Source organism: Myotis myotis, unplaced genomic scaffold (assembly GCF_014108235.1).
Source record: "Myotis myotis isolate mMyoMyo1 unplaced genomic scaffold, mMyoMyo1.p scaffold_m19_p_2, whole genome shotgun sequence".
In the NCBI taxonomy this organism is placed as follows: Eukaryota; Metazoa; Chordata; class Mammalia; order Chiroptera; family Vespertilionidae; genus Myotis; species Myotis myotis.
In genome coordinates, this window is record NW_023416324.1 from 15,139,783 (window position 1) to 15,165,464 (window position 25,682).

At 55.4% G+C, this 25,682-nt stretch overlaps 3 protein-coding genes across 14 annotated transcripts in view; 2 read left to right on the forward strand and 1 right to left on the reverse strand.

Moving 5' to 3' along the window:
- The window catches only part of CEP85 (centrosomal protein 85), a 36,436-nt gene extending 34,633 nt beyond the window's left edge, over positions 1-1,803 (forward strand). For all 8 annotated transcript variants that reach the window (XM_036348056.1, XM_036348052.1, XM_036348053.1 and 5 more), the window contains one exon: positions 114-1,803. In XM_036348056.1, coding sequence (XP_036203949.1) covers positions 114-274 — 161 coding nt within the window. In that variant the 3' untranslated portion in view covers positions 275-1,803. The remainder of the gene's footprint in view (positions 1-113) is intronic.
- Positions 1,804-3,129: 1,326 nt separating this feature from the next.
- SH3BGRL3 (SH3 domain binding glutamate rich protein like 3) lies at positions 3,130-4,612 on the forward strand. The gene is made up of 3 exons (XM_036348066.1): positions 3,130-3,289; positions 3,887-4,054; positions 4,158-4,612. Exons 1-3 carry the CDS (start codon positions 3,242-3,244, stop codon positions 4,221-4,223), a joined length of 282 nt encoding a protein of 93 aa, XP_036203959.1. The 5' UTR covers positions 3,130-3,241; the 3' UTR covers positions 4,224-4,612.
- Positions 4,613-5,324: 712 nt separating this feature from the next.
- On the reverse strand, positions 5,325-25,581 carry UBXN11 (UBX domain protein 11). 5 transcript variants are annotated; one of them, XM_036348065.1, is made up of 15 exons: positions 25,506-25,581; positions 22,231-22,333; positions 21,296-21,321; positions 20,606-20,704; positions 19,219-19,319; positions 18,694-18,748; positions 18,262-18,338; positions 15,772-15,895; positions 8,834-9,051; positions 8,544-8,621; positions 7,454-7,571; positions 7,228-7,331; positions 5,814-5,887; positions 5,603-5,743; positions 5,325-5,515 (listed from the first exon to the last, which is right to left on the reverse strand). In XM_036348065.1, the coding sequence occupies exons 2-15, from the start codon at positions 22,299-22,301 to the stop codon at positions 5,341-5,343; spliced, it is 1,461 nt and encodes a 486-aa protein (XP_036203958.1). In that variant the 5' UTR covers positions 22,302-22,333; positions 25,506-25,581; the 3' UTR covers positions 5,325-5,340. The 5 variants fall into 5 exon arrangements, with proteins under 5 accessions (XP_036203958.1, XP_036203957.1, XP_036203956.1 ...); XM_036348064.1 differs by having other exon boundaries at positions 8,834-9,048; positions 21,296-21,324; XM_036348063.1 differs by having other exon boundaries at positions 21,296-21,324.
- Positions 25,582-25,682: the final 101 nt, after the last annotated feature.

Consider the following 25,682-nt stretch of genomic DNA (forward strand, 5'->3'; position numbering starts at 1 on the left):
CACTATCCCCAGCTGCTTTTTTAAAAGTGCTGTGTCTCAAGACCATGGGCCTTACTCCCTCCACCTGAAAGCTTCCCTTAACTAACATTCTCTCAAAATGCTCTCCCCTCCAGCTGCACAGCACCCAGGGATTCCACTAGATTTACAGAAGCCGGATGTAATCAGGAGGAAACTAGAAGAGGTTCAACAGCTGCGCCATGACATCGAGGATTTAAGGACCACCATGTCAGATAGATATGCCCAGGACATGGGAGAAAACTGTGTCACGCAATAAGGAATGCTGGGCATGGGACAGGCTGTATTCCCCAAGGAAGGATCTGGTGTGCTGACAGCCCAGTCCAGCAGGTCCTGCCCTGACAATCTCTTGCCTCCTGTTTGCTGCTATTCCCAGAGAGAAGGTGTAGAAGGGAGGTAAGAGCCTGATCTGGGGCCAGGGGCTGACTAGGGAACTGTGCCTGCCCTGTCACAAACTGGCTTTGCCTTGTTGGATTGCATTTGTCCTGTCATCTTGATTCATACTGTGAGGGGGAGTTACTAATTAACTTTTTCAGGTCACCTGGTAAGTCTTCACAGACTGTTCCCAGCCCCAGGCTGACGTCAAAGGCAAACAGGCTGCTCACTTCCCTTCTCCATCCTTTGGGGTGGATCCACATTCATTCCCACTCCATACCTTGGTCCTGCTGTTGCCCAGAGTTCATTAGAGGGGCCTGGAAAGGCTGAATACCAGTAACAGTGGCCATTTAAGAATTCTCAGGCCCCAGCACCAGCCTTCCTGGGAGCTGAGCTGGCTTTCTGGGCTTGCTTAGGTCCAGTTCCACTGCTGCTTTCTCAGGGCTCTTGTTCTCACAGACACCTCAGGGTGATCTATTTGTTAGCATAGTACCCACTGTAATTGGAGGCCTAGGGGTTATAGCCCGGGCTCCTCCATCTGCCATTTTATAGGTGACCCCTCTCCAGCTGCCCTGTGGCCTGGGCTCCCTTCTTGGTTTTCAGGTCACCCAGGTAGCCCCCTTCTTGGATTTTGAGTGCAAACTCTTCCCTGTGGTTCTGGGTTTAGGCAGGATTTCCCCCAAAATACCACAGGTCAACAGTCAAGCTGCTCATCCCCTCCCCCTGGGGCTGGGGCCAGTGCCCAGCCCTAATTTGTGCCTCTTTTGTTGAGGGGGTTCCCTTTCCTGCTCTGGGCTCCTTGAGAGTTCGGAGTACCCAATACAGGTTAGCTTTAAGGTGTAGTTTTCAGTGTTTTCTGGGTTTTTTATTTGTTTCTCTGGGGCCTTGGAACTCTCTGCTTTCCGTTTTCTCCTGCCTCCTCGTTTAAGGAGCATCTCACAGTTGTTTGTATCTGGTTGCCCAGCTGGCCCCAGGCCTCCTCAAGAGCTGGAGCCCAGCCAAGTGGAGGTCATGTGTAGGTGTGGGGAACACTGAACAGTTTATAGGAGTCTCAAAGAGCAAACATGAGGTTCTTGCTAAGCTTTGTGCTGTCAGGGCAATATCCTAGACCTCACTCCTGGGTCTGAATGAGACTCCTTAAGTGTTTTTACAAATTGTGTTTTATTTGTGGAGTGACTTATCCCTTCCATTCAGAGCAGCCTCACCCAGCCATCCCCTTAGCCTCTGGGCTCCTGCCTCCTCTCCTGAAAGCAGAACCGCCTGGTTGGTCTCCACCCTGTGTTGGAAGCCCAGCCACCATGCTCACGGGTATTTTTCCTCGTAAAGTTTATAAGCAGTTATTTATATGAATTGTTGTTATGTCAACTGGTTTGTATTGCCTATTTTGATTACAAAATAAAAATTTACAGACTCCTCAGTTTTCCATTGCCTTGCATCACCACAGTCCCCTACTCCACCCCTTATTTTGGCTTTTGAAGCCAAAGCCTGGGGAGGTTAGCCAAGTTCCTCAGACAGCAAGGAGGGACCGTTGGCAGGTCCAGCCTCGTGTCTGTATCTCTACTTCTCTATTGTTCTACGGGAAAAATTAGATCTCTTCCCACACAACTTTCTATTGGGCAAAGCTGCCGTGAATCATAGAGCAGATTTGCCACTGGAAAGAGTAATCATCTGAGAGAGGAAGTCAACTGCCGCCATGAGGAAGTGGCTTCCCCAGAGCAAGACAGGGTGCTGTTTGCTTCCGGGAGCTAGGATTGCCTTCCTCGGGGGACTGCTCAGGGGCAACATGCCCAAGCCCAGGCAGATAGCAGTCTCCAAAGTTGGGTTGGTTCCTGGAATCCGCTCCCTTTGAGCTCCCGGAGTTTTTCCTGAGAGTAGGGGTGGTTTCAGAGTGCCATCTGCAGCTGGAGTTGGGGTTGAGCTGGGTTACCTCAATATCAGCTGTAGATCTTTTTCTTTTTTTTAATATTTGTATTTGATTTCAGAGAGGAAGGGAGAGGGAGAGAGAAACATTAATGATGAGAATCATGGATCGTCTGCCTCCTGCACGCCCCCTACTGATGATGGAGCCTGCAACCCAGGCATGTGCCCTTGACTGGAATCAAACCGGGGACCCTTCAGTCCACAGGCTGAGGCTCTATCCATCGAGACAAACGGAGCTCGGGCAGCTGCGGGTCTTTAACAAGGAGCCCTGACACTAACTTCTTTCCAGAACTAGCAGCCTCTTGGCCTCCATCTGGCTCCTTGAGGGTGTGGCCCTGTCTCCTGCCGCCACCCTTCCTTGTCTAAACTTGCATGCCATGCGTGGAGAGGAACTTTGGGGCAAAGCTTTGGTGCGCCTCCTATCCTGACGGGTTAGCCATACTTGGGTGTCCCCTGGTGGACCTTGTGAAAGGGCCCCTCGGAGCCAGGTTCCCTAGCTTGGGAACTTTAGGTTTGAAAACAGCCTTCAAAGTGCAAAGCCCAGAGCTGCGCCGCGCTGTCGTGGCACCGGGGGTGGGTAGTTGGGTGCGGCAAAGCCAGGCGAGGCTGTGGAGGCGGCCTTTCCAGCCATCGGGGCCCTCCCCAGCCTCACACTGAGCCCCGAGGAGAGAAAGGCCAAAGCCGGCAGTCCAGCGTGGGACGGGGGTCCCGGAGCGCCCAGCCCTGAGGGGGGAGGGGACTTGCGGTGAGCTGGGCGGGGTGGCGCAGGCCCGCCCCGGCCCCGCCCCTGCCCGCGCCGCTCATTGGTCCCGAGAGCGGTGACTCGCGGGCTGAGCAGGAAGGAAACCGCTCCCGAGCGGCAGCAGCGTCTCCCGGCCGTGCAGCTGCAGCCACCAGCGCTCCTCCGCCAGTCCGTCCGTCCGCCCGCAGCATGAGCGGCCTGCGAGTCTACAGTACGTCGGTCACCGGGTCACGCGAAGTGAGTGCTTGCCGGGGGCCCACTCCGGGGGAGAGCGTGGGTGCCGGGATCCGCCCCCAGGCGAGGGCGGGGCGGGGGCCGCGAAGCTCCGGCTCGGCCTCCTGGGTCGGCTCCCACCGCGGGCCTCACGGCCCCAACGTGAGAGCCTTCATCGCGCATCCTGGGGCTTCAGCAGCCCCTGCGTGAGCCGCCCACGCCCATCCTCCGTCACTCGGACGCCCATTCTCTGCACCCCCTTCCAGGCGACCCAGACCGCGTCCTTATCTTGCCCTTTTCTTTCCCCGCGTGGACCTGGGAAGGGAGGGGTGGTCCCTTACCAGTCTCTACCCAGGCCGACACCGCCTCCCCATCGCTGAGCTCCTGGCTCTACCCACCCTGAGCTTAATCCCACTTCCCTTCATTCTGACTTCCCTCGCCATGGTTGGTGGTCCTTCTCTCATCCCATACCACCGCAAGTCTGTCTCATCCTCAAAAGTCCCAGTGGTCAGGACAGGGGGAAAAAAGCTCCTAGCCACACTCCCTGTCTGCCCAGGGTTCCTTTCCTCCACCCCAAGCCCTCCAGCTTGCTCATAACCCCTGCCCACCTTCTGCCCCCAGATCAAATCCCAGCAGAGCGAAGTAACCCGCATCCTGGATGGGAAGCGCATCCAGTACAAGCTAGTGGACATCTCCCAGGACAACGCCCTACGGGATGAGATGCGAGCCTTGGCGGGCAACCCCAAGGCCACCCCACCCCAGATTGTTAATGGAGACCAGTACTGTGGGGTATGGGCCTGGGGGTTGGGGGTGGGGGGGTGTTATAAATGGACTCCGGCCAGAGTCACAGCTCCAGCACTCAGGTGACCACCTCTCTCATCCCCTCCCCCAGGACTATGAGCTGTTTGTGGAGGCTGTGGAACAAAACACGCTGGAGGAGTTCCTGAAACTGGCCTGAGCCAAGCCCAGGCTGGCCAACCGCATTCCCTCCCCACATTCCCCAGCCCCCAGCCTTTGTGGGCCATGAAGGACCTTGTGACCAACTCCCTGTTACTCCGCACCTTCTGCCCTCGGAGCCCTGTCCCCCATCCCAAGCCTCTCCTCCTCCCTTTACCTGTAGCCCCCTCTCCGCATTCAGAGGCAGCATTCCTGACCCAGTAGTCTCAGAAACTGTCTTAAGCAACAGCCCAAGTGCTGGCTGTCTCAACCTGGCCCTGGGACTGCCACCCTGCCTGGCACTGGCTAATGGGCATCTTTGTTGGTTCCATTAGCCTGGGCTCTGCCAAAGGCCCCGCAATCCCCAACCTGGGAGCACCCTAGAGACAATTAAATGTCCCATTCCATTGGTGTCTTGTCTGTTTGGTGTTGCCTAGACATCCTGAGTTCCTGCTCTGAGCAAGGCGGGTAGGTGTAAGTCGCCTGAGGCTGTGCTCCTGTGGGCAGGGCAGGTTGGTTGAGCTGTACCCCCGTGTGGCACTTGTGTGTGATAGTGCATGTGTTTGGATATGTGTCCAGCACACACATACCTGTGTGGACCAGTGGTTTCTGGAAACTGTGGGTGGGTCCCCTTCCAGTTCATATGCATGTGATGGTCCATGACACACCTGTGCCCTGGTGTGTGGTGCACATTTGCATGTCTGTCAGCCATGTGGCTGGGCCATGTGGCTGCCTGCCTGTGTTCCAGCAGGTTGGCTCAGTGTGGCTGTGTCATGGGAATGGGTACACAGCTGTAGTTCTGCCAGTTTGGGAGCCGTGCCTTTGTGCATAGTATTGAAGTGTCCCCACCCGCTTGTGGTTCTGTGCATATCTGTGTACAGGGATCTGCTGGCTGCCCCAGCTGAGCCTATGCTGGGGCCCGCCTTCCCTTCGCTGGATCCGCTTAACCCTTCTATGGAGAAAGGAACCTAGAGGACAAAGACCCAGCAGCCAGGCCTGCCAGCTGGGGCTCAAGTTACTGAGAGGGCCGGTCGGCGCCGCCCCCTCCCCGACCCAGCTGGGCCCCAGCCTTCCCTGGTGCCCAGAGGGGCTGCCCCACAGAGGAGCCTCAGGAAGCAACTGGTATGGGGACGGGCGCTTTATTTGGGTTGAGGGCTTGGTTGGGGTCCAGGGGCGGGCGTCAGGGCCCGGCTCGCCCGCATTAGCAGAGCTGCATTGGGCACCAGTCCGGCGGCCTGCAGCGTGAGCTCGTCCTCGCGGTAGACTGTGGGCGGGAACGCACTGAAGATCTCGAAGGCATTTGGGTCCATGCCCCTGGGGTCCGGGCAGAAGAGATCAGGTCAGGTCGTGGGACCTGGGACCAGAGACCCACTGCATCCGCCATTCTGGCCCCACACCCACCTGGCCTGCGCGAGCAGGGCTCTCACATCACCGACAGTGTCCTCAGGCCACATCATTAGCAGAAAGGCCTGCTCGCCATTCTCAGACTTGATGCGCAGCATGGAGACCGGGTGCTCAGGCGACTCAGGAGACTCTTGGATCCTGCGGGCCCAGAGGCCTTCAGTGCCCCCACAGCCCAACCCCCAGGTTCTCACCTCCACTCTGCCCTCACCTCTTACGCTCAGCAGCCAAGGCAGGCGTCTCCACCATGATCTCCTGGACCGGGAGAGGCCGTGGGCAACAGTTCTGGAAGGCATTGATGGAGTGGACAGAGCCCTGAATCCTGCCAGTCCCACCCACCCCTACCCCTAGAGGGGACTTGTTCATGACGGGGAATTGATTAAACCATTGAGCGTAAAGGAGAGGTGGGGGTGTTCTGTGTGAGAGAGTGTGCAAGCAGAGGCAATGGAACAGAAGCTTTGGGACACTACCCCATCATCCCCCCAGGAAGACTTGAGGTCCTAAGTCTAGTGGGGGAGACAGAACCCCACACCGATGATGACCTGGCTGGGTGCTGAGGCCAGCGTGGGTCAGGGGAGATTTCCCTAGGGAAATGACACCTGAGCTGTGACTGGAGGAAGAGGAGTCCTAGGCGAGGGAAGGGGCCAAGGGGACTCCAGACAGCATGGGAAGGTCCCCAGGTCAGGGGAGACTTCTGAGAGGAGAGAATACTTTGGGGAAGTGTCAGTTTGTGGGACGGAAGCTGGGAACCAGGTTGGACTGGAAGAAAGAAAAGGTTAGGAGTGGGGAGTGGGGGAAGAGTAAAAAGGCCCAAGAACCACCAGAGGGTTCAATAAAAAGCCAAGATCAGTTTACATTCTTAAAAGGAGGCTGCTTAGGGGAGGATGGTTGGCAGGTCAGGAGTGGATGTGGGGGGTAGACCACTGCAGTTGAGTGGGGGAGAGATTCTGGGTCGTGAGAATGGAGAGAAGGATGGACTCAGGAGAAGTTCTGGGGACCAACAGATCAGATGGGACTTGGCAATGTGGGGCAAAGGAGGTAGAGAGTCCTGGGGAAACTGAGGTTTGCTACCTGTCACAGGTGGAGGCAGAGGAGGAGGAGCAGGCTTGGGAGTGAGGAGAGGAAGATGAGTAGTGTGAGGGCCCAGAAGGGCTCTCCAGAACTGAACTGGCTATTTTGGGCTGGAACTTGAGGGGGCAGGCTCGGCCTTGGGCCCACCTCTGGCCTAGATTCTGACTTTTCCCCTCTTACAGCCACACCCTTGCCAACCCAGCTGCTCTCTCAGTCCATCCTGAGCCCTCACCAACTAATTTCTAGAAGACAGTGGGACAGATCTGAGACACCCATCTCTCCATCTAGACCCTCCTCAGGGACCCCTAAGTCTGAGCCTCCACACAAAACACTGCTCTGGTAAGCTGGGCCAGGGTTGATGGTAAAGCCCCCAAAAGACTGGGGGAGGTGCCCTGGCCAGTGTGGCTTGGTTGGGGCACATGCTGAAGGCGATTGATCGATGTTTCTCTCCCTCTCTCTAAAATCAACTTTTAAAAAAAAAGGAAATCTTGCCTTTAAACAAGAGAGAGAGAGAGAGTGTGTGTGTGTGTCTGGGGAGCTAGGGCTGGCCTCACCTGCAGGGCATCCCGGATGGGGCCCCGGATGTCAATCACCTCGCCTTGACGGATCACAAATTTGGGGAGCTTGTTCAGAAACTTCTCAGGAGTCATCCTGGAACCTGTGGGGCGGGCAGTGGAAGCCTTAACAGGGAGGGACTGTGAGTGATGATGGAGGCGGCCACCTGGACCTTGTCCTGTACAGCACCCCTGCCGCCTGGCTCGGCCCCAGGGCCAGCCTCACCTGGGTGCTCCACCATGACTGAGGGCTTTCGAATCCTCTGCATGCCTGTCACGCGGCCCTCACCTGGGAATGGGTCCAGCCCATCCTCTTGGTAAACCTGATGGCGCAGGTCACTCACCTGACAAGAAGGAAGGGAGACAGCGGCGGCAGGACCAGATCTTCAGTGCTGGCTCCACCCCTATCCCTGCTTGCCCAGGCCCCAGGAATAGGCCCAAGGGATAGTCTGATTCAACCCCTATTTCACAGGTATGGAAACTGAGGCTCTGGGGCAGAGCAAGAGTTGTAGTTCATGCTACTGCATATATGGGCCCTTCCTGCAAGCCCTCACTGGAGCCACGGTCCTGACATCCTCTTCAGAAGCCCCTTTTGGGAGCCTGCAGGGAGGGATGAGGGTGTTAGGACAGGGCAAAGCCTTTGCTGCCTATAGTTTGCAGTGCAGACCCCATCATTGCACATATCACCTCGCTTGTCCCCATGCAGGCACACCTCCTGAGCCCCTGTCTTGACATGGACCCCGGATCATGACTCCCACTATTTCCAAGCCATGGTGGTACACACTCCCTCACATGCTCTCATTGTGGAACTGACACCACCCTCTGGGACATGTGCTCCCATCACAGCGCCTTTCATCTTACACACCAGCAGGGACCAGCTCCATCTCGTGCTTTAGCCCCAATATATTCCTCTGCCCTGCCCCTCCCCCCACAATGGCACTACCTTCCATCCCAATCAGATGGCTCCCGGAGCCTCTAGGGGGAGCCCAGCTACTTTTGCACAGACTCCTCAGGGACTCCAGGCAGTCAAGTTGTTCCAAATGCTGGGGGAGGGGCAGTGGTTGAGGACTGTGCCTTCAGAGTGCCAGCAGGGGGGCACTGCCTGCTGCTCAGCTACTGGCTGTCTTGGCTGCTGCTATGTCAACTGTGGCCATGGCCGCCTCCCCACTGAAGTTCATCAGATTGGGTCCCCTGAAGTGGGGCATCTGCTTCAAGACTCAGACTGGGTGATGCCTGAGGAAACTGTTTATCCCCACCACCTCCAAAATCCCCACTTAGGGAGTAGCTGACTGGTTTGAGGAGAAGCAGCTCATCACCTTAAAGGGGACCCCATTAGGGTACAGACGCTGGAGCTCTGCAGGAAAGAAGCCATCCAATATGTCTCGGAGGCAGCTCTATAGCGGGGAGAGGAAAGGTAAGGACTGGGCCTCAGGCTTACCCAGTGGATCATACTCTGGCCCAGGACTTGGCAGAGGTGGGGGTGGGGGCTCTGCAAGTTTTGCATAGGACTGAGTGCCCTTAGGGGGTAAACTGGGCCCCATCTCCAACTAATGATAAACAGGGTGGGGAGCACCAGAGGACTGTCTTCCCTTCCCCCAACTCTTACCTGTGTGGAGGGATCATGGAACGATCGGAAGGGCCCATCAAATATCATCATGCCGTTCCGGTACAGCTTCAGTGGGATGGGCTCAAGATCATGGAGCTGTGCTCCACCGGGCATGGGTGTCACCTGGGTGTCACTGCCTACCGCCAGCTCACTGAGGTCCTGCAGGCTGGCCAGCAGCCTATCAAAGTCCACTTCAGGGGGCACCAATGAATCAGCTGCTAGAGAGGACAGACACCCATGAGCCTCTCTTCTTGGCTGCCATGTGCCCTAGCAGCCCTGGCTCCCATGCCCTCTTCCATGATGAGCAGTGGCTTTAGCATCTCAAGTGACCACCTGGGGAGGAGGAAGGACAACTAACACTAGATAATAATAGCTATCTTCTATTGAGCACATACTTTTTATTATTATTGATTTCAGAGAGGGAGGGAGAGGGAGAGAGAGATAGAAACATCAATCATGAGAGAGAATCATTGATTGGCTGCCTCCTACACACTACACTGGGGATTGAGCCTGCAACCTGGGCATGTGCCCTGACCGGGAATCGAACTGTGACCTCCTGGTTCATAGGTCGATGCTCAACCACTGAGCCACGCCGGCTGGGATATTGAGTGCATACTTTGTGCTAGGGGTTTAATATCTACTATTCCATTCTCTCTTCCTCCCAACCCTGTGCTGTAGAGCTATAATCAGCCCCATTTTTCAGATGAAGAAACTGCAGGTTAGAGAAGATTGATGGCATGCTTAGGGAAGCACAGAGTAAGTGGCAAGAGCAGGATCTGATCTGTCCAGGTGCTGGGTTAGCAGCTGGATTCCAAGATGACCATGTAAGGACTAGCTGGGAACAAGCACTCTGTCCATGTTAGCTATTGTTACCAGCGCTACCTTGCAAAAAAATGGACCTCAGGCCAACCCAGAGGCAATGAGGCAGGGGTTATTTATCTCCATTTTACACATGAGGAAACAGGCCCACAGAGACAAAAAATGACTTGCCCCAGGCCCCCAGGCAAGTTAGAGGAGGGGCTGACTCTAGGGCAGCGGTTCTCAACCTGTGGGTCGCGACCCCTTTGGGAGTCTAACGACCCTTTCACAGGGGTCGCCTAAGACCATCCTGCATATCAGATATGTACATTACGATTCATAACAGTAGCAAAATTACAGTTATGAAGTAGCAACGAAAATAATTTTATGGTTGGGGGGTCACCACAACATGAGGAACTGCATTAAAGGGTCGCGGCAGCCCTGGCCGGTTTGGCTCAGTGGATAGAGCCTCAGCCAGAGGACTGAAGGGTTCCAGGTTCGATTCCAGTCAAGGGCATGTACCTTGGTTGCGGGCACATCCCCAGTAGGAGGTGTGTGGGAGGCAGCTGATTGATGTTTCTCTCTCATTAATGTTTCTAACTCTCTATCCCTCTCCCTTCCTCTCTGTAAAAAAATCAATAAAATTTTTTTTTTTTAAATAAAGGGTCGCGGCATTAGGAAGGTTGACAACCACTGCTCTAGGGTCTGTTTCTCTCACCCACCTGCACTATGAGGAAAAAGAGGACAGATGGCTACTAAGGAAGATGTCTAAACAGCTGCTGGGCAGAACAGATGTGGGGCAGATCGTGAGTTGTGCAACTATTTCTGGGTCACAGACCCTCTGAGAAGCTGACAGAAGCTCTGGCCTCCTATTCTGAAACACTGTGTTGCACATACAGCTGTGCATAAGCGTCAGAGGGTGCAGAAGGGGCGGTGGGACACCCGTGACAGGTGCCAGAGCAGAAAGGGCAGAAGGCAGGGGCCTGTTCTCAGTCCTTGAAAGGACCTGGTTCCCCAGTAAGTCACTACTAGCGTGCAATCCTCACCAAACGGTGACTGTTTGGGCCTTCTTGGAAGCTGTTTTTCACCAGGACAGCCACCCTGTCACAGGATGTGGGTCAGGGCTCCGGGGACCTAATTCCTTTCCCCACAGTGGTACAGTGGCTACACCGGGGGAAGTACAGATGTGGGTGGCCATTTCCTGTTGCCTTTGTGCTGTTGAAACAGTAGGCTCCTGGTGTCCGTCCCCTCCCTCTCCTTACATTCCCTACTGTTGTAGGGGCTGCACTGCTCTGGCTCGTCCTGGAGTCCCTGAGACTCCCAAGGAAAACTCACAGAACACAGCACCCCTGCTATGAGTCAGAACCATGTCAGGACACTGTTTTCCTTTAACAACTACTCTCAGAACACATTGGTAAACCTACAAATGACAACAGAAAAGCTCATCTTCAACGTCTCCCTGGTCTCTATATTCTTACAGGGGGGGAAAGTGAGGCCTAGAAAGATGAGGCCAAGACGACTTGGCCCAAGCAGACCCCACCAAGCAGGGCCAGGCGGACCATCAGATCCACTGCCTGATAATCCAGCTGCCTCCTGGGACCAGAGGGCTTTTTCTGGGAGCTGACAGGACATGGGGTGTTTGCCAGGGAAGAGGCAGGCAGAAGCCCAGGGGAGGATGCTAAGAAGATATGAGAGCGAGTCCCGCCGGTGTGGCTCAGTGGTTGAGCATCGACCCATGCACCGGGAGGTTATGGTTGGACTCCTAGTCAGGGCACATGCCCAGTTTGGGGCTGGATCCCCAGTAGAGAGTGTGCAGGAGGCAGCCGATCAATGATTCTCTCTAGAATTGATGTTTCTATCCCTCTCCCTTCCTCTCTCTGGAATCCATAAAAACATCTCTAAAGAAATAATGAGAGGGAGAAGAAAAGTTTGCTGAGAAAATCACTCTAACATGTCTCAGCCCGTGGGCTCGTGAGTGGAGAAGTGAAAGCAGGGCGGGCAGGGCAGGTCCTGGGTGAAACACAGCACAGGTGAGGCAAGGAGTCCCTGAGGAGGAACCGCAGCTTTGGGCAATGCAGGGCTGAGAGGATAAGACAGGAAGAGCCTGTCATAACCAACACACAGCAGGCAAAAGCTGACCCAGTGCAGCCAGGTCACCAGGGATAAGGCGGGTCAGGGGTCAAGTGAGGCATTTCCTCTCTGAGCTGCAGCTTTCCTCTGCGTGGAATGGACAGATAATGGGAATCCTCATCCTACCCACAAAATCCAACTGTCTACAGAGATAATGACTGTGTTGTGTTCACATCAAGCACCAGAGGCAGGTCCGCCACTCCTGTTCTGCAGATGAGGAAGCGGGGCCTCCTGAGGCAACATGCCCAGGGCCATGCAGCTTGCAGGATCGGGTGCCGCTAAGCCTTTGTTCTCAGCGACCACTCGCTGCCTCTCAGTGTTGGTTCTTCGGACATTGCTCACTGGGGTCCCTTTCCAAGGAGAGGTGCAGCAAGATCATCTCTGAGGCCTCATTCAACTTTGAGGGCCCATGGTTTTATTAAAAAGGGTCGCAGGTAGGCATGGAGAGCAAGTCCAAACTCCTTGGCCCAACTCTGGGGACCTTCGGAGCCTGGGCTCCCCAGACTCCTCAGTGTGGTCTCCCTGCATGCTCTGGAGCCACAGTGCCAGGGCTCCTGCTTCCAAGCTGTGTGGCCCTGGGCAAGTGGGCCAGCTTCTCTGGGCCTCAGTTTCCTCTTCTACAAAATAAGAACAATCACAGTCCCACCGCACAGGGCTGTTTGAGGAAGTGGTGGCAGGTGCTGTTGTGTCACGGGCCCCCATCCTCTTGCTCACTGCGGGGCTCAGGGTGCTCTTTCACCACCTCCTTGCCGGAAGCCCCTTCCCCTGAGGCTGGGCCCCGGTTCCTCAGGTTCCTGAAGCCCCTGAGCCACTCCCTTGCCCTTGTCACAAGTGTCACAGGCTGTTGTCATTTGGTTTGACTTTCCAACCACACCAAACGCTTCTTTTTTTTTTAATCTTCACCCGAGGACATGTTTTTACTGATTTGAGAGAGAGAGCAAGAGAGGAAGAGGAGGAAACACTAATGTGATATCGAAACATCAATCAGTTGCCTCTAGCAGGTGCCCTGACAGGGGCTCAAACCTGCAACCAGGGTACGTGCCCTGACCAGGAATCGAACCCGTGACCTTTTGGTGTGCAGGAGGACGCTCCAACCAACTGAGCCACACCGGCCAGGGCCCAAACACTTCTTGAACCCAGGCTAGAGCATCCAGCCTGGGCCTGGCCAAGAGAGGCTGCTCAAGCAGCAGCTCAGAGAACATGCTAGGCCCAGAGAACCATGGCTATGCCTATACCCAGAGTCCTGCCCTCCCTGGGTCCATACTTGAGTGAAGGAGACGGGGTGACAATGGCATTGATAAGTGCCATTGTCGGGGCTACAGAGCCCAGAGGAGGGCCAGACCCTGTCACTATCAGCAGGTGAGTGGTGGGCCTGCATTGAGCTTTTTCTTCGCACCTTCGCTGGGAGGACCAGCTGCTGCCATGAAAGACAAGGTAGTGCCCAGCATGTCCCGTCTCCACCTCAGACTGTTGAACAGGAAATGGGCCCACTATTTCCACAAACCTGCAAGTCACGCCCTGCTCTGGGGACTTGACCCACATTCACTGCTCGGCCAGGGCCACCCCCAAATCTCTGGCCCCGGCTGTTGAGCATCGCTGTCGGCTTCTCCCAACGTGCTCTGATCACCCAGGCCTGGGCACCCGGGCACCACGCACGAAGCACATGCGTGTGAGCATGCCAGGCTCATGGGCAAAGCACTGTGCTGAGCGCTCCAGGGCATCGCAAAGCTAAGCAACAATTGGCTCAACGTCATTGTCCATCTACCAAGTGTCAGCCAGCAGAACACTCCACATGCACTGTGGCATTTGATGCTCTCGGTGGCCTAGACGTCAATCATTCTACCGATGAGGACTATAACGCACAGCCCCTTCCCACATGCCCAGGGGCAGCTGCAGGCGGCACAGTGCCTGGCACAGAGCAGGCACTCCATGGGCATTTGTTTAAGCTGAGCCTCAGAGGGGAGAAAAGGGACAAGGCACTTCAGGGACACGGCACTGGCCTGAAGGGGAAGCGAGGGTGAAGAGGAGTGTAGGCTGCCTGGGGTCTAGGTAAGGCCATTTCCAGGGCCTCAAAGGCAGCCCAAGGACAAGCCAAGCTGCTGCAGCCCATGGAGTCAGTGTGGCTGCCTGAGCAGGGGAGGGAGGTTCCCACATAAACAAAGAGGCTGGGGTTTGGGAGAAAGGGTGGTAGGGGGAGGTGGTAGCTGGCAGGGGGGAGGGGGAGAGAGGGCAGGACTGGATGGGGGGGATGAGGAGCTCAGTGGGGGGTAAGGGTGGGGGGACTGATCAGAGGGGGTCAGGGAAGAGGATAGTGAGCTCAGAGTTCACTGGAGCTCTCAGCCCTGGGGCTCAATACCTGTTGTGACCAGAGTAGGACTGTCCCTTTCATGTCTCCGAATACCCTGAAGCGCCGATACCTGAGGCACCCGCAAGCATCCATTTGAGACTCAAATGCGGTTGGGGAGGGTGAATCATCCAGCCCCAGGCCAAGCTCTCCCAAGGCTTCCCCCCTGCTGGGCCCTCTTCCCTGAGGCAGGAGTCCAGGCTCTAGGACACTTGAATGAGCCCCAGTACAGATGCCCTGGCTCACCATTTACTGGCCAGCTGCCCAGGCCTATGGGACCTGGTGTCCAACCTCTGGAGGGAGAGCCAGAGCAGCAGGGCCGGCAAGAGGCCAGCTGTGTGGATCCGAGGGGCCCTTGGGGGGGGAGCAGGCTGGCACCTGGGACAAGGCAGTGGAGGGGGGGATGGAGAGGAGCCGGGAGGGGAATCCCAGGAGCAAAAGCTGCTATAAGTGAAAAACTTGGTGTTCATTTGGCAGAAGAGCCGAATGGAGCAACAACCTGAAGAGAACAGGCCTGGCTTTCAGAAACGGCCAGTTCGTTCTACGGTCCCAGTCCCAAATCCACGGGGAGAATCCCTCTAGATATTAGCAATTGAATTAAAAATAAAAAGTGGTGCCTTGGCCAGTGTGGTTCAGTGGTTGAGCATCAACCATGAACCAAGAGGTCACCGGTTCAATTCCCAGTCAGGGCACATGCCCAGGTTGCCAACTCAATCCCAGCAGGAGGCAGCTGATCGATGTTTGTCATAGATGTTTCTATCCCTCTATCCCTCTCCCTTCTTCTCTAAAATTTAAATATATATTGGTATATATATATCAAAAAATGTTTTTTAAATAAAAAGTGGTGTGCCCTAACTGGTTTGGCTCAGTGGATAGAGCGTCGGCCTGCGGACTGAAAGGTCCCAGGTTCGATTCCGGCCAAGGGCATGTACCTTGGTTGCGGGCACATCCCCAATAGGAGGTGTGCAGGAGGCAGCTGATGGATGTTTCTCTCTCATCGATGTTTCTAACTCTCTATCCCTCTCCCTTCCTCTCTGTAAAAAAACAATAAAATATATTTTTAAAAAATTGGTGTCCTGGCCGGGTAGCTCATTTGGTTAGAACCGTTAGAGTGTCATCCCAATACACCAAGAATTAACCAATGAATGCATAAATAAGTGAAACAACGAATCCATGTTTCTCTCTCCTCCTTTCTCTCTCTCAAATCAATTTAAAAAATAAAAAAGTGGTGAGTCCCATAGAAGCAGGTGGCTTTCAATGGTCTGGCTATGAATGAACCTGGGAAGGGAGCCCAAGAGGGGGCTGAGCCTGGAACTGAGGGCCAGCTTTTAAAAGCAACAACTTCTGGATGGACGACATTTTGTAAACTATGATGCCTGAGAAAAATGAGGTCTTATTACATCTTGTGTCTCTGGGCCTTTGAAAGATGAACAAGCAGAGTCTGAGGGGAGACCAGAGGGAGAAAGTGGCGGCAGGCTAGGTGGTCAGTGATGGAGGCCGAGGCCTTTCCCGCCTGTCGGGTGTCAGGGGTGAGGTGTGGGGTGTCTCAGGGCAACTGTGCGTGGAGGCGGGGGCAGGAATGAGCCGGCCTCTGGATGCTTCCGGCCAAAAGGAAGCTGTTGGAGAATTCCCTTTGTGGGAGGGGTTGGGTGCACCCCTACTCTACCTGGCTTCCAGAACTTCTTGGCTGTCATCCAGGCCCTGTCATCCTCTGAGCTTGTCAAGTCCTCCGAGTCCTCACGGTCGCTGGGCTCGCCCACCCACTGCAGACCATAGTCACCGAGGAACCGCTGGAGGGGGAGATGCGGGGGCACAGTCAGCTCAGTCCCTTTCCAGGAAAGAGGCGGCATCGGCCCAGTCCCCGGCCTCAGGCCTCAGCTCCCAGAGCTGGCTGGGCAGAGGGGGTGGGCGAGGGGTCTTGGCCACTTTGTGGCTGTAAACTTGGGAAGCCACGTGACCTCCTAGGGCAGCGGTTCTCAACCTGTGGGTCGCGACCCCTTTGGCGGTCACACGACCCTTTCACAGGGGTCGCCTAAGACCATCCTGCATATCAGATATTTACATGACGATTCATAACAGTAGCAACATTACAGTTATGAGGTAGCAACGAAAATAATTTTATGGTTGGGTCACAACATGAGGAACTGTATTTAAAGGGCCAGGAGGTTGAGAACCACTGTCCTAGAGCCTCAGGGTCCTCCTTACACAGCGGAGGTGACAGCACCTGCCCAATAAGCTTGTGAGGAGGACTCAGCAAGGTAATTCACATCAAGTACCCGGCACAGTGCCTGGCACAAGCACTCCGAGGGCAGCCGTGATGGCGGTGGGCAGCCATGTGGACCCGGCCTGAGTGGGATGAGGGCAGGACCGGGAGGATGCCGCCACCCACACACAGCCTCCCTAGGGCTGGGTCTCACAACTCTGCCACAGGAAAACTTTTGAATTGTCCACACTTCCTGCTGCTAGTTCCTCATCTCCCTTTCTCTCCTCAGCCCATGGCTCAGGTGCAGCTTCCACCAACCTGCCCGGCCCCAAACCCAGTGGGCACATTTCCGGCTTCACCTCTTGTAACACAGGCGGTTCCTTTTCAGTTTCACATTTCCAACCGTCCCCACTGAGACGTCGAACAGGCATCTCAAAATGAACTTGACCCAAACGGTCACCACTCCCCGCCCCCACCTCCCCACCTCCTCCCCTCCAGGCTTCTGCATTCGGCCAACAGCACCCCCCACCTGGGCCTCATCCATGGCCGCAGGCAGCTCAGATCTGTCCACTCCACTGGTCTCCTCTGCTGCCACCCTCGTCCGAGCCTCGGTCAGCTCCCTCCTGGACAATTCGGGCTGAGCTTCTACCTGCCCCCCTCCCCCACCCCCTCCTCTAACTGAAACCTTCCTGTGGTTCCCCATTCCTGCAGAACAGAATCCAACCGGCTCTGTGGCTGAGCCCCCCGCGGCCATGTGATCCCCACAGCTCGTCCGGCTCTCCCTCTTGCTCCCGCAACCACCCACCATGAGCCAAGTTTCTACGGTGGGAGGTGGAGCTGCTCATCTCTCCAGCCTGGATTCTCTTCCCCTGAGGTCCCCTCACAACCTCTAGATCTCTTGCCCAAGGTCACCCGCAGAGTGGACCAAATCTCTCTTGTGTCACCCACTGAACAATGTCATCAGATCTGTGCACTTGTGCACCTTCCTGTGCACTTGTCTATTGTCTCTGTCCCTTCCAGACTCTCAGCCTCATGGGGGCGGGACCACATCCACCTCCCAGTGGCTGGGAAAAAGGGGATACTTGGTATGAGTTGGTTAAGTTAATGAAGCAATAAATGTGCGAATGATATGAACAGAGGGGCTGCCATACCCTCGCCCTGTGGCAGCTGCTCAGAGAAGCCCACAAGCCAGGTCTGAACAGCCTGGGGGAAGGGCGCGCAGCTGCGGCAGGGCCTGTGGGTTTGCTGCTGCCGCCTGAAATCAGGTTGGGGCTTTGGAAGCCAACCCTACAGGGAGAGGGAGAGGTTCTGGTGGGGCCCTGACAAAGCATTTCCCCCAGGACCCTCCCTGACATGTGGGTCCCCCCTGTGTGAGCCTTGCTGTATGAATGGGGCAAGGAAAGTGACACGGGGTGACTGAGATGCCACGTTCAATTCAGTGAACACATATGGCCGGTATCATGCTAGGTCCTGGGCGAAAGCAATGAACAGGAGGGTGGAGTTCGAGGTCCCCTAGGGGGAGGGAGGAGAGAGATGAGGCACGAAGGAAGCACAGGACACAGCCTGCCCTGCTCAGTCGGGGAGGGGCTCCTGGGGGAGGGCCCTGCCTTGATTTGAGACTGAGGATGAGTGGAACCTCGCTAGGGGGAGGTGGGGAAATATTTCAGGCAGAGGGATCAGCATGGGCCAAGGTCCTCAGGTGAGAAACTGCTCAGTGTAGTCCAAGAACCAGAGTCAGGGCCCACGGCTGGAGGGGAGTGTGGTTCAAGGTGAAACTGAAGAGGAAGCCCCGGCCGGAAGGAGTGTGCCCCACCCTGGACACCTTTCTGGCTCCCGGTTAGCCCTGCGGAGGGAAACCAGAGCAGGGCCGGGCGCGGGTGTGGCGAGGGGCCAGAGAGGTGGGCTCTGACCCCGTTCCTGAGGGCAGACAGCCCTGGCCACTGCCTCTCTCACCTCCATCTCCCCGACCTGCCGCCGCAGATGCTCGCACATGGTCTCCAGCTCCTCCTGCCGCTGCAGGGACATCTTGCCTTCAGGAGAGATGGGGAGGGGTTCCGCTGCCCCAGCATGGAGGCTGCCAGCCTGCCTGGACCAGAGCTCTGCCCTGAGGGTCATCTGAAGAAGCTGCCCCTTGAGGACTCCGGGGAATCCCCTGAGAATGGCCTCGAGCCCCTCTCCCTGACCCTGACAAGGGCGGCCCTCCTGACCCCGAGGAGGTCGCCTGAAGCGAGGCTGCTGAGGCTGCGCCTGCACTCGGGGACTCAGTCCCGCGTTGGAGGGCACCATCCCAAAAGCATCACTGCCCCCTGGGCTCAGCTGTCCAGGCCTTGGGGCCCAGGGGAGGTACAACAGGATGGCCGAGCAGCCCCTGAGAGAGCCTCTTACTCTTCTGCTCCTGGAGGATCGCCACCAGTTCCTCGAGGGACTGTATCTTCTCATCCTGCAGCAACAAGACGGGGTGGGGGGTGGGGAGCAGGCAGGCCTCGTGGTTCCAAGAGCCCAAGGGAGCCCGTTCCAGAGGGAAGATCTGGAATTTGTGTCTCTGTGGGGGCACCGGGGAGCTTAAAGCCCTTTCCCCCCTTTGGCATAACCACTGCTCCTGCACCTCAGATGACCCTTGAGGTGCCACCGAGGTAGGGAAAGGTGTGGAGGTCCCCTGAGTGCCCCAGAACTCTGAGGTCTATGGGCCTTGCCCAGCTGTGGAGAACACCCCTAGCCTCTCTACCCAGGTCACAGGGACCCACCAGGCTCAGGCCACACCTGGCCCTCAACTGGGCAGTTCAGTGTGGGCAGTTCAGGGTAGAACCCACCCACCCTGACCTACTGCAGTAGTAGCCTCATTGGTCACACCAGCCTGGACCCCCCCACCCTTCAGACCGGACCCTGGCCGTGTCCCCACGGGGGTCCCACCTTGGACAGCATCTGGTTGTTCTGGTCCTTCACCTGCTCCTCCAGATCCTGCACCTTCCTTGCCATGGTGCTCAGCAGCTCCCCATTGTGGGTCCCAGCAGCTGCCAACCAGACAGAGTCCTAGAGCCCATGCCTAGGGCAGAGGCTGAGGTACGGGGGTCCTGGGAGGGGGAGAGGGATCCCCAGGAGTGGAAATAAGAGTAATAACAACAGCTGCCACCTAGGTAAGAGGGGCCACTCCAAGCGCTTTCACATGGCAACTGTGCAATCCTTACAACATGCCTCTGAGGAAATGAGCTGCTGTAGGAAACTGAGGCACAGAGAGATTCAGTAATTTGTCCAACGGTACGAGCGGCTGCTCTGAGGAGGGAACAGCAAACCGTGTGGACTGTTGCTGTGCACAGAGGCGAGAGGACAGGTGAGCCCTGAGGGCACAGGCACTGGTGAGAAGTGAACGGAGAGCAGTGACCAGCGCTTTAAGTGGAGGAGCTGCTCGCTGTGATTACGGAGTGTCCCCCGCTGGGAGGACACTGGCTTTGTGACCGAGTGGCTGTGGGGCCAGGCCCATGCTGCCTCCTTTTCCATCTCAACTCCCCTCTCCCCACCATTTAAGTGGACGGGTGTTTGGTGAAGGATCCCCTCAGCGAATCCTCACCTCAACGTGCTGACCGGGGTGTCCCCATGCCCAGTTCACAGAAGACGGGATGGAGACGCAGAGAAGGAAGTTGCCTCTCTGAGATACACAGCTAGTGGAGGATTCTAACTGCATCCCAGTTCCTACAGACTCCCAGCTCCGCCCCTGTCCCTGCCCAGAGCTCCGCCCAGCTCCTCCCGTCTGCAGGTCTCCCCTCTGCCCGGCCTGATCCATCCTACCTCCTCTGGAAAGGTGCCCTGATGAGCCCTGTCCCCCTTTAGGCATCTACATGATCGCAGTGTCACCAAGCCCCCTGGGGATGGTGTGGACCAGGCGAGGAGGGCTACCTAGGGGACTTTGGGCCTTGCCCAGAGCTCTGCAAAGCAGGAAGCAGATAGCTGAAGGCAGAGCTTCACCCTCAGGCCCTTCACTCCTCTGACCCTGGATCCTGGACGCGCTGACATTACACTTGATGGTGACTCCAGCCAGGTTCACTCCAGAGGCACTAGCCACAGCCTGGCCTGGGGCGTGGCCACACCTCCTGAGCTAAGAGTGGGGCCCACTTAGCTTTATGCCAAACCCGGCTCTGGACGGGTCTGGGGAGGCAGGCCCATGGCCATGGTCAGCCAGAAATGGGAACAGCTGTCTCAGATCCAGCAGGCGGGGAGCAGGTGCATGCCCCTCTGGGCCTCTCTCTTCTGGGGCCCTCTCCTGCTGCTGGGAACCCAGACCCCTTTGGGCCTCTGCTCTCACCTTGCCTACCCACAGGAGCTCCTATGCCACCATAGCAGGAAGGGACAGAGAACGATTCTTCTGAGCCTTGTCCATCATTCAGCACGTTCACTGCATCTTCTGCAGACACAGATGCCCAGGTCACTGCTGGGGCTAAGGCCCAGAGCAAGCTGGGGCCCTGGATTCTGTCCCCCCAAACAAATGAGGGTAGAAAACGGGATGTTGGCAAGCACGGATCCAATGAGAACAGGCCTCTTCCTAGAGTTCTCCCAGCCTGGCTCCTGGGGGACCACGGTGGGGGCAAGAGTGGGGTTGAGATGCAAAGATCTGAGCCTGCAGGAGTCAGAGTAGTGATGTGAGGACAGGGGTTCCGGGAGAAATGGGTATTAGGGGCTGGAGGTGGCTGTTTGGGGAAGGAGGGTGGGGTTTGGCCCCCTCTGGATTCTCAGCACTCACCAGTCAACCCCAAGGTGGGTGGAGGGGTTCCAGTGTTAGGGATGACCTCTCTGCTAGGGGTGTGGGGCCTCCTACTGAGAGCTGCCCAGAGGAAGCCCTGCCCTCAGGAGGGGTGGGAGCTGCCGGTAAAACCGAGGCTGGGCCAGCTGCTCTGGCTGACAGAAGTCTTTATCATGCTTTCTCTCCATCTGCCCAACCCCAAGAGACATGGCAGACGGGAGGTGAGGAAGACACGCGGGCAGAGCCCTCACTTACCGTTTCCGTAGAGTTTTATCCCTCGCCTTCTGGGAATCCGGGCAGGAAGGAGAAGGAAGACAGACACGTTAGGACCCCCTGGAATGTCATCGGGGAGAGGCCCTGGGCACCAAGCCCCCAGCCAAGCACGAAGGTGATGGAGGGTGGGCCTCTGCCTCCTGAGGACATCCACCCGCCAATCCCACGCTGGCACTGGGACGAGCAGGCTTCAGGGTATCCACCTCCGCCCAGCAGAGAAGGATGGGAAGAGCTGGAGGGCAGAGTCTTGGGTGGAAGACAGAGTCCTGTAGTCAAGGAGCCCAGCCCCAGCTCTGCTTTGAAATGGTGTGGGACCCCAGGCCTCCCACTCAACCTCTCTGGATCCCCTTGGTCTACGGATGATTCAAGTGCTGTTCACAAGAGCAAGGAAGTTAAAAAAAAATTATTTGGTTCGGTCAGTGGCTGATCGTCGACCTATGAACCAGGACAGATTCCCCGTCAGGGCACATACCTAGGTTATGAGCTCTATCCCCGGTGTGGGGTGGGCAGGAGGCAGCCAACCAGTGATTCTCTCTCATCATTGATGTTTCTATCTCTCCCTCTACCTTCCTCTCTCGGGGGGAAATATATTTTCTTTGGAAAGATGAAAATGCTAGACAGATGTAAAGAATTCCCTTTACCGAGAGCCCCGCACACGGCAGGGCCCAGAACAGGTGCACCACCAGTGTTTGCTAAGCTACTCGCATGGAGCCCAAACCTTACTAGAGGGCACAACCCACTGTGCGCTTAACACAACGGAGAGCCTCTCAGAGGTAGAGAAGGATAAGGTGGTCAGGGAAAGCTACGTGACTCCTCATTGCCCTCCCAAGACACCAGGAGTCATTCTTCTTGTCCATGGGAGGAGCAAGGAGGAGGCAGAGGCGTGGACACCAAGGGCCCAGGGCCCAGCCTCCTACCCTGAGTTCACAGGCTCCGACAGCAGGGGCACCTTCCGGGTCTTGCCAAGGGAGGACAAAGGTGAGCTCATAGTTCTTCTAGATCTTAGTTGTCAGGAACTCCCTGAGTAGAAAAAAAGAAGTCAGACCGAAGGGTTATGGGTTCTATTCCCAGTCAAGGGCACATGCCTGGGTTGTAGGTTCGATCCCCCGGCCCAGGTCGGGAAGCAACCAGTTGATGTGTCTCTTCTTCTGTCTCTGTCTCTCTTTTTCTCTCCCTCCTACCCTCCCTTCCACTCTCTAAAAAAGCAAAGGAGGAGATATCCTTATGTGAGGATTAACAAAGGAGAAAAAAAGAAGTCAGCCCTTGGAGTCACTCCCTCAGGACCAGGAAGGGAAACTTTCTCTTCCTTGGTTACGTTCCCAGAAAGGAACACCACCCAGGGGGGATCGCCTCACTTCTTCCCACTGCTCCTGCGGAGGATTCTGGAGGCAGCTGGGCCTCAGGACCCTGTGATTAACATCCACCCGCTCCCCCAGAGACCCGCTGTCTGCTTGGAACCCAGAGGCCTCTGTCCTGGGAACAGGCATTGGGGATGGAGCAGGCTGCAGAAACGTGCCAGAAGCCTGGCACTTGCCCAAATTTAGAGCCCAGAAATGAGACTACCCAAGAGGCCTGGGGCTTTCGTCCATCCATCAAGGAGCTGGTCAACACAAAGTTTAAGTGTCCCCTCCCACCAGAGCCAAGGTGCTACCCCAACATCTCAGAGCCAGAGGGGGGCAACCCAAGGGCAGGACTCAACCAAGACATAGTCCACATGGCAGGGAGGTCAAGAAGCCAGGCTGCTGGCCCTGGCCAGGTAGCTTGGTTGGTTAGAGTGTCACCCTGATGCACCAAGGTTGCAAGTTCGATCCCCAGTCAGGGCACATACAAGAAGCAACCAATGAATGCATACGTAAGTGGGACACAAATCAATGTGTCTGGGTGTCTCTCTCCCTCTCCCTCTCTAAAATCAATAAATAAATTTTTTAAAAATTAAAAAAAAAAGAATCCAGGTTCTAGACAGGTTCTGTCATTCACCAGTATAACCCCCACCTCGGTTCCTTTGTATAAAGTGGGGATGGGAATAGCATCAGGGAGGATTACCCATGGGATTCAAAAATAACATACATATCACAGAGTTTTCATCACAATCAATTTTAGAGCATTTTCATTATGCTAATAAGCCCTAGGCACTGTGCCTTTAGTCCCTAAAACAGGCCTGCATAATCTCCCACCAGACCTGATTGTCCCTTCTTTCTCCAAATTCTCACCACCATGACCCCCTCAAAAGAAACTAGTCAAAAAGATAGAAATTGGGGTGGGTGGAAGTGGAAGAGGGCATAGAGGCAATTAATGGTGTTGGAAAAAATAAAATAAGACAGAAATTAAGTCTTGTTGAGGATGTAGGGAAATTGGATTGTAATTTGTGGGGCTGTAAATGGTGCAGCTGCTGTGAGAAACAGCATGCATTTCTTTAAAAGATTAAACACACTTACCTATGGCCTAGCAATTCCACTTCTAGGCATATACCCAAGAGAAATGAAAACTTATGTCCACACAAAAAATTGTATACATGTTCATAGCAGCATTATTCATAGCAGCTAAAAAGTGGAAACCCAAATGTCCATCAATCAATGAATGAATAGACAAATGTGGTATAACTTTATAATGGAATAGTATTTGACAATTTAAAAAAGGAATGAGGCCAGGCCGGCATGGCTCAGTGGTTGAACATTCATCTATAAACCAGGAGGTCACGGTTCTATTCTGAGTCAGGACACATGCCTGGGTTGCAGGCTCCATCTCCAGTGTGAAGCGTGCAGGAGGCAGCCAATCAATGATTCTCTCTCATCATTGATATTTCTATCTCTCTCTCCCTCTGCCTTCCTCTCTGAAATCAATTTTTTTTTAAAAAGGAATGAAATACATGCTACAAAGTGAATGGACCTTAAAAACATTATGCTGAGGGAAAGAAGTCAATCACAGAAGACTACATATTATTATGATTCCATTTATATGAAATGTCCAGAATGTGCATTTCATATAGCGACCAAGTAGATTAGTGGTTGCCTCGGGCTAGGGGCTGCTGTGGAGTAAATGGGAGGTAACTGCTAAAGGGTACAGAGTGTCCTTTATGGGTGATGAAAAGTTCTAAAATTCACTGGAGTGATGGTTGCACAACCCTATGAATATACTAGAAACTCCTGAAATTTACATTTTAAGGGAGTGAATTATATCTCAATAAAGCAATCATAGAAAAAAAAAAGGAGGGGGGGGAACCTGGTCCCCAAACCACACCCAGCATCTTTCCCCTTCTTAATGGGACCTCATCATCCAACCACAAAATTTTTCTCTCCTTCCCTCTTAATCCCATCCTATCAGGTACCAAATCCTGCAGGTAAAACTCCAATGTTTCTCACACATAACTGCTCCTTCCTATGCCCACTATTGGCCATTCTAGCGGGGCTTTCACTGCCCTTCTTTGGGGCTGTCACAATGGCCCACAATTTACTTCCCTTTTTCCATTCTCACTCCAGGCCAATCCAACAATGTCTCCAGATAAATTTTCCCAGGATTATAGGAGACCCCTGAGAGCAACGACTCTATCTTCCCATCAGTCTGGGCACTCCTGACCGCGGGGCTGTGTCTCCGATTCCCTCAGACCTGGGGTCCCTGAGGATAGAGCCATGTCACTTGGGGACTTTTCGGGGGCAAACTGTGTCTTCCTCGTCAGGCCTGGGACGCCTAAAGGTTGCACTGATTCCCCCTTAAGGCTTGGGCTTTGAGGGGAAAGCTGTGTCCTCTGCCTCTACACCTTTGGGACCCAAGTCAAGACTGTGCTTGACTGACATCTTTCATCACTACTCGACCTGTTTGTTGGCTCCCCCATGTCCGGGTGCCCCCAGTGCCTGTCGGCCCGCAAGCTGCACGCCAGCACTCCCTAGATCCCCAAATAATGTTCCATCATAAGGACATACCACATCTGTTTATTCATTCATGGACTGGTGGACATTTGGGTTTCCATTTTTTATAGTGCTCTCGGAGAGACCAATTTCATCACCTAACCCGCCCTGGGAGCCGCGCCGCCTCCTCCACGCGTGGCCATGGTAGGTAGGACCCGGATCCGCTCCCAGGACGCGGGGGGCCTGCTGGGGTGCCGCCCGCTGGGATAGCGGGGCGCTCGGTGCTCTGGGACGAGGTCCCGGCATGCGTGGAGCACTCCGCGGGCAAAACAACCCTGGTGGGGACTCACCAGGCAGGGCCGAGGAGCCGGCCCGCGGCACCGCCATCTTGTTGTCACGCGGTTTCCTAGGCGACCAGGCTCGTCCGCTTCCCATTGGCTAATTTGAGAGGGGCGGGGTCTCTGCGCAACTAGCCCGCGGTGGAGGAGGGTAGGTAAATGCCACCGGGTTTTTTGTGTTTTGTTTTT

Coding starts and splice junctions, on each gene's coding strand:
- UBXN11 (XM_036348060.1), bottom strand. CDS start 18,747: ATGAGAAGATACAGTCCCTCGAGGAACTGGTGGCGATCCTCCAGGAGC. Junction 7,332..7,453: donor AGTCATGGTGGAGCACCCAG/GTGAGGCTGGCC, acceptor CCCGCCCCACAG/GTTCCAGGATGACTCCTGAG. Junction 5,888..7,227: donor CCATCCGGGATGCCCTGCAG/GTGAGGCCAGCC, acceptor AATGCCTTCCAG/AACTGTTGCCCACGGCCTCT.
- SH3BGRL3 (XM_036348066.1), top strand. CDS start 3,242: ATGAGCGGCCTGCGAGTCTACAGTACGTCGGTCACCGGGTCACGCGAA. Junction 3,290..3,886: donor CGGTCACCGGGTCACGCGAA/GTGAGTGCTTGC, acceptor TTCTGCCCCCAG/ATCAAATCCCAGCAGAGCGA. Junction 4,055..4,157: donor ATGGAGACCAGTACTGTGGG/GTATGGGCCTGG, acceptor CCCCTCCCCCAG/GACTATGAGCTGTTTGTGGA.